This window comes from Scylla paramamosain, chromosome 10, assembly GCF_035594125.1.
Source record: "Scylla paramamosain isolate STU-SP2022 chromosome 10, ASM3559412v1, whole genome shotgun sequence".
Classification (NCBI taxonomy): Eukaryota; Metazoa; Arthropoda; class Malacostraca; order Decapoda; family Portunidae; genus Scylla; species Scylla paramamosain.
In genome coordinates, this window is record NC_087160.1 from 3,377,292 (window position 1) to 3,384,433 (window position 7,142).

The window sequence follows — 7,142 nt, forward strand, 5'->3', positions numbered from 1 at the left end:
AGAGATGGTTGATTGGCATAGAAGTAAAGCTTTCCTTTACAGAAGCATTGATAGCTGGAATGACTAGGTGACAAAGTGGTGAGAATCAAGGACAGTATAAGGATGTTAGTTAAAGAATAAACATGATTATAGATATGAAGACAGGACCACACATGTAATCCAGACTACTCTGCAGCTAGGTGTGCAGGCATGAGCGTGATAGGGAGCTGGTAGTGGTGGTGGTGATACAGTGAGATGAGATAAGACATGTGAATAATAATGGTTATCTTATGGCATACTAAAATCTTAAACTAGACAGCACATTAGTTACTGGTTCAGGTACACAGCTTCATTGGTTTGGTTCAGTAACGGGATGTATTCCCTTTGAGTGCTGATGCTGATGCAATTAAAAGAGTACTTTAAAAAGCAGAAGTGAGTACATTCCCTCAATGTTTTGTTTTGCTTTCACTATAATTCTTCAACAAATTGTGTGATCTCTTGGTAATGTCTTGCATATATGGCAATGAGGATAAGAGAAAACTGTAAAAACAATTAGCACTTTTATTAACTCATGAATGAACATGATTTCCTTATACTTCATACTGCTTGACATATACTGCTTGTATATGAGAACAGTTTGTCAGTAGAACCATAGAATTTTCACATAAATAAAATATTATTGCATTAATACTTCGAAGCATTTGAACTTCAAATACTGGATGTTCTTTTTAATTTTTTTTATTTTTTTACATTTATGGAATTCAGACATCCATATACAAAGCAAACACGAAGACCATAACAATGTACATTATTTAACCAGTCCCTCGATAGACTGTTTGACAGCGGCAGCATGACCCTTGACGGACTCAAGGACACCTGGGCACTGCTCTTGTACATAATTCACAGCCAACAACAGCTGTTCCCACACAAAGCCCCACAGTGTTCCAAGGCGCTCCACAATAACCTCATAATAAGGCTGAATGGTTGCCACCAAGGACATGAGGGCCTTGTTCCTGCTCAGCTCCTCACAGATAACAAGATATTGCTCATAAAAGAACAACATTGTTTCCCTGATGGCCTGCATAATTGAGTTCCAGTCAACATTGTCAACAATCCAGTTGTAACACAAAATTGTGTTTTCTCTTAACCACGCCCATGCTGCTAACACCGCCTCCGCTGCAGGCTCTACATACACATTCAAGTCTGTTGTGTGTTCCTGGAGTTCTGCCCACAGGTATGACGCTGTCTCCGTTATGGTTGCGCTGACACTCTGTGCTGTTTGTTGTAAGTTTTCTGGCTGTAGAGCTTCAAGAGTGAGATTTGCCAGAAGATTTGCATTGTTAACAATGCGGGGCAAGGCAGCAGACACACCAATGGGTGAAAGATCACCATCGGTGTACATATAGAGGCATGTTCCTCCTGCTCCAAGCAGGCAAAGGAACAGCAGAAGGTTTATCCATCCGAGCAGTGACCACCCGCCTGTAAAAGAACTCCATTACTCACATGAAAAAAAAAAAAAAAAAAACAAAAAAAAAAAAACAAAAAAAAAAATAATAATAATGAAAAAAAATAAAAAGTAAATAAATAAATAAAAAAAATACTAATAAATAAAAAAATAAAAAAATAAATAATAAATATAATAAATAAAATAAAATAAATAAATAAAAAAAATAAATAAATAAAATAAATAAATAATAACAAAATTAAGAAAATAAATAAATAAATAAATAAATAAATAAATAAATAAATAAATAAATAAATATATATATATATATATATATATATAAAAAAAATTTTAGTTGAACATTTGGATCTGTTGGTAATCCAAAGAGGCATGGAAGAGACTATTGCAAGGAAGCTATTACACAGCCTGGTGCATCAAGGGCAATTATTAGGCATACTGAGTGCAGGTGAATGCATTCATTCTCCCTGCAATCATTCTCCTTATCTAAATACCCAACTTAAGAAGTCATACTTTAGAAGAATCAAATGAAAACCATGTTGCTCCATAAGCTAGAAGAAAATATCTTCTACAGCTTCATCAAAATTACTATAATGATCAATATTTCTGTAATCTAAATATTGCATTTGTATACAGTATAAAAGAATACAAAGGAGAAGAATTAATGTAAAGGTTCAAAGGTTCTTCTGAAGTGCTCATATACTTTTCCCTGTCTCTGGTGCCATATTTCTCCTTTCAAAAAGGTGATGCAGATTGAAGATCTGCTGTACCCTTCCAGTGCACGTTCTGTCTACATGTCCCTTGGCTTTACTACAGGTGATCTTCCTGTCATCTCTCAGGTGTGGAAGTAATCTCCATTGTGTAATTGATCTAGAAAATTCTGTTTGATCCATCATCAGTCCATACTTTGAACTTTTCATAAATACTACATATTGGAAACCATCAGTGTGGTGAAATGACTATGTCCAATGGAAGTGTTCACACTGATGGTGTTTGCCTCACACCAAAATTATTGCAAAGTTCCAGAATTCTAACTCATTTGCAAGTTAATATTTTTCTTTTTCTATATTGAGTAGGGTCAATATTCAGACAAGGATGAGAGATAGTGAGCAAATGAGTGGAAAGATTCAGGCTCAGAGACAGTGAGGCATCTCAATCCAATCAGCCAGTGAGCACCATTTCTCATATAACCACAGCATGTATGTTTTCATCAGTGGTAAGGGAACAGCCAGGCTACACACTGCAGGCAAATTGGAAGGATAATGCCAACTACACACGATATAAAAGGCAACTGGGACAAAACAAAGGACAACATTACCTGGACTTATCTTTACATAACATTCTTGTATCCACTTCCTTAAAAACTCTATTTATATGAACATTAAACAACCAAAGGAACATTGCACATTCTTGCTGTAGCCTTACTCCAACAGGAAATTATTAATTCATTCTACCTCTCACCACTATTAACATAAAATCTTATAACCTCACATAGTTTTCTGATCTGTTCCATCACATCCTCCATATTTCATCACAAATATACCATCTCACTCCTCACTTCTCAATACCTTTTCATCTGAAAATCAACAATTTCACCTTTTCTCCTGTCAATCACCATTACCTCACTTCTGTTCCATATTTACTGATATTTTACACAATCTAATTTCTGTAAATGAAAGAGCATTAAATATTCGCAGACTTGCTACTAAATGTCAGCCCTCTGTTTTCTACTACAAGCTCACCTTTTCTCTAGTTTTTTAATTTTATCTACATCTAAGACAAATTTAATTGCCAGTGAGCATGCTGACAGTGACAATACAAACTGCAAGAAAGCTCAAATTTTTTCTGGTTTATTCTTATCGTGTTTGTTAAGTTCACAAAAAAGGCCTTACCTTTGGTGACAGCTTTCTTCTGCTTGAGTTGAGGCTTGGCTGGTTTGGGCACAGCACTGTACTGTTTCTCTGAGTTTGCCATACCATTCGTTTTTGCCTTCTGAGACTCTAGTTGAGCACGCACCTCTGCCTTCCTCTTCTCTTTTGCAGCTTTCTTTTCAGCTCTCTTCTTGGCTTCTTTCAACTCTTCAGCACGAGCACGAGCCTCAGCCTTTTCTGCAGATGGAATAAAGCAATTTTGATCATCTTGCTTTCAAGGGCAATATTGCACAAGCACATTAGAGGTAAATCAATACATTTTGACATTTCACAGTGATTGCTTCTCTACATAGGTTGAAGAAACATAAGTGGATAAACAGTATCAGAAAATACACAAAAGGTCTCTTCTGCATCTTTCTTGTTTGAGGTGATGTATATATTACACATCAGGCTGGTGATGCAGTGGTCAATGTTCTTGACTTACATTTTGTTGTGGTGCAGTTTTTTTTTGTCAACCACAAGTATGACTGGAATCTCTGGTCAGGCAGAGACTATGTATATTGGCTTGCCTCCCTTTACATCATAACCACATTCAGCTACCATACAATGAGTACATTAATCAAAGTAACTCAGGTTGTCCATATATGCATGTACTTTCTGTATGTATTGAAGGATGTCACTAGTTCTTGTATCTTGATGTTCTGAGATGTGGCAGAGGTCAGGTGTGGTCACTATCTACAGACTGCTGATTACAGCTGTCTATGGCAATTAAGTGTCTGCACACATCATTACTTACTGATTGGGAGCTGTCTGGATAATGGTGCATGAAACAGGATGGTACTAACTGTCTACTTGCAGTCACATCACATTTCCTATCTATTTCTTGTTGCTGGCCTATACTTATCTATCCATCAATCAATATGCTTATGGAAATTGACAGGTCACTTCACAAACTAACCTTTTTCTTTCTGTAATTTTTCTTGTTTTTCTGTTTCCATCTGAGTCTGCAGCTTTTTCAGATAAGCGATGACGTTCCTGGCGGCTGCCTCACACTCCTTCTGATTGAGGCAGTCACCGGCTACCTTTCTGAGGGTGGGGTTGAGTGGGTTGCCTTTTAGGTCAAGCCACTTCAAGCTGGGCAATTGGCAGAAAGACAAGGGCAGGTCTGTCAGCTGTGGAAGAGAATATCATACAATATCTGCCATGACATACAGTAATGCAAGGAAGACACTAATACATCACTGGTTTCCCTGATGTGAGGTGGCATGGTTATGTTGCAGTGTAGTTGTACTGTGGTGGTGTCAAAACATGGTGGCTTGTGGGTGTTATATGTGGTGTGAGGTGTCATGCAGCTGTGTTGTTGTAGAGTTGTAATGCAAGAGCACCTGAATGAAGGAATATTACAACAAATAGATAAATAAAGACAAAATCAAAGAAAGTCAAATCAGTAATATTCCCAGGTCTGTACAAACTCACCTGATTGTTGTACAAGTCTAGATGCTTCAACTTCTTTAACTTGAAGAAATTAGAGGGAATTTCTTTAATCTTGTTGGATCCCAGATCAAGGTGGACAATGTTGCCCAAGTTTTGGGCGAAGGAGGACGGCAGTGAGACGAGTTGATTGCTGGAGAGGTCAATCTTTGTTGCCCGTGGTAATGCCGCCTGTGGGAAAACTACTGCATTAATATGGGCAGTTCCAGCTAGTCAGGTTAGATTTAGTTTTGAAATGGCCTTCATTGTCATGTGGCCACAGACTTGTAATGCTAGTGAGTTAGTGCTAAGTAATTAGTGTTTACTTTCCCCAACCTGAAATACCATTTCTTCATCAAGTCTCCAAGTTTGTGATACATTTATGGAAAAAAAAAAAAAAAAAAAAAAAAAAAAAAAAAAAAAAAAAAAAAAAATATATATATATATATATATATATATATATATATATATATATATATATATATATATATATATATATATATATATATATATATATATATATATATATATATATATATATGGTATGAAATAAATCAGCTTAAAAATTAGTTAGTTAAGTCTTATTTCCATAATTATTCCCATAGTAATTATTAAGGATACATTCTCAAACTTAACCTAGGCTACTATTTTGTTGGCAGCTATTATTCACAAAGTATAATGCAGTAAGGAATGAAACTTTTACGAAAAGAAACTAGAATATCACTAATAATCCATATCCATCCATCCTGAAGATATATGATCCCCATTTCAGCTGGAGCCTCTTCAAAGCAGCTGAGGTAGGATGCTAAAATATTTATGAATACAGGAATAGTCCTTCATGTTTGGGATCAGCCAAACCACCAATCCTAAGAATTCAAATGAGCACCCACACGAGATAGAATGTGCTGTGGGTACAACACAAATGACTCCAAAATTAAAATCAATACAAAACAGAAGCTTCACAAGAACAGGACCAAAAATTCTCAACAGCCTCCCTGGATACTCAAGAAATTGGGGATTATGGAAATGACCTTAGTGTGGAAGGATCAGCAGTGAAATTAATGGGCTGAATGAATCTCAACCTAATCTAACTTAGCTCTCAGATGAAGACGTTAATGTTATTTCAAAATTAACCAGGAAACCAAACTTCACACAGCATCAACACTTTCAAGAGGAAACTGGACACCTACCTGCACACCACAGAAGACACTCCACTTTCCAACCACCACATCACAACTCGATCTCATTACTCTTACAGGAAGGTTGCGGAAGTGGAAGTAACAACAGCACTTCATGCAGCAGATAATAATTGAAATAACACCAGCGTTTACATCCGTGGGCTAAGCTAGATCAGGTTATATTTACATTCACCCAGTTCATTAATTTCACTGTTGATCCCTTACCTGGTGGGCTTCCTGACCCTGGCACTGAGGCACAGGAAGCCACACTCTGTTGATGCGCTGGTCCCAATGGTAAAATAACACGAAGATAATAGACCATATGGTTAAAGGGCTGGTCAGTGCATCATCTGCTGCAAACTATAAATGCTGAGGTGGAAGTGACAAACAACAGTCTTTCCCTCCACTGTACATCACGACTTTGAAAAAAAAGGTGTCATATTCTGCGAAGAAATTAAGTTATTGTCTGGAAATCACTAGGCGACAGTGACTTCCATAAACTCCCGTGTGACTGAGGTCGATCGGGTGAAATCCAAGGTAACTCAAGGTAACAAGGTGAACGGTGAACCCAAACCCAACCCCAAAGGCAGCAGGCTTCTCCAGGCCACTCACTATTTCCTTGACCGGCACCTCCGCGATGCTCATCATACTCAAGTCAAGCTCATCGCCCTCCAGCTTGTCTCTGAGCGAGTTCTTAGCCATGGCGAGGGAGTGAGGCGCAGGAGTGAAGGAGACACGCCGGGATGCACCACAACAGCTGATCGCCGCCGCCGACCCGTCAAACTCCACCGCTCAGTGTTGCCACGCCCCGCTAGCCGCCGCATCTCACTCCTCGCCTCTATATCAAGCCGTTATTGATAGAAATTCTTATGTTTATCAAATTGTTTCTGCATATTCATGTTTTTTTTTCATATGTTTAATATCTCTTTCTCTGTTAATAAATCGTCACCTCTCTTCTTTTTAATGAGATGATAAGTTGTAACACTTTCAAATTCTTTACTTCGAGGTTATTATTATTAATTTGTATTAGCAATTTTTTTTTATTATTCACATCATAAAAATAAACATACATTTCTTACTTTTCTTACCTCGTTCTTAGCCACTATTTTATTCAATATAGATATAGATGAATGGCTCTCCGGCCTGGTGTGGCATCACTGGTCGGGTGCCTCGCGCAGCCCC

At 37.6% G+C, this 7,142-nt stretch overlaps 1 protein-coding gene across 1 annotated transcript; it reads right to left on the reverse strand.

The window, feature by feature from the left end:
- Positions 1–526: 526 nt before the first annotated feature.
- On the reverse strand, positions 527–6,772 carry LOC135104115 (leucine-rich repeat-containing protein 59-like). Its single transcript, XM_064011118.1, has 5 exons — positions 6,573–6,772; positions 4,789–4,974; positions 4,271–4,484; positions 3,334–3,549; positions 527–1,458 (listed from the first exon to the last, which is right to left on the reverse strand). Exons 1-5 carry the CDS (start codon positions 6,660–6,662, stop codon positions 788–790), a joined length of 1,377 nt encoding a protein of 458 aa, XP_063867188.1. The 5' UTR covers positions 6,663–6,772; the 3' UTR covers positions 527–787.
- Between the last annotated feature and the right edge of the window lie 370 nt (positions 6,773–7,142).

Coding starts and splice junctions, on each gene's coding strand:
- LOC135104115 (XM_064011118.1), bottom strand. CDS start 6,662: ATGGCTAAGAACTCGCTCAGAGACAAGCTGGAGGGCGATGAGCTTGAC. Junction 4,975..6,572: donor AGGTGCCGGTCAAGGAAATA/GTGAGTGGCCTG, acceptor GTTTTCCCACAG/GCGGCATTACCACGGGCAAC. Junction 4,485..4,788: donor TAGACTTGTACAACAATCAG/GTGAGTTTGTAC, acceptor TCTCTTCCACAG/CTGACAGACCTGCCCTTGTC.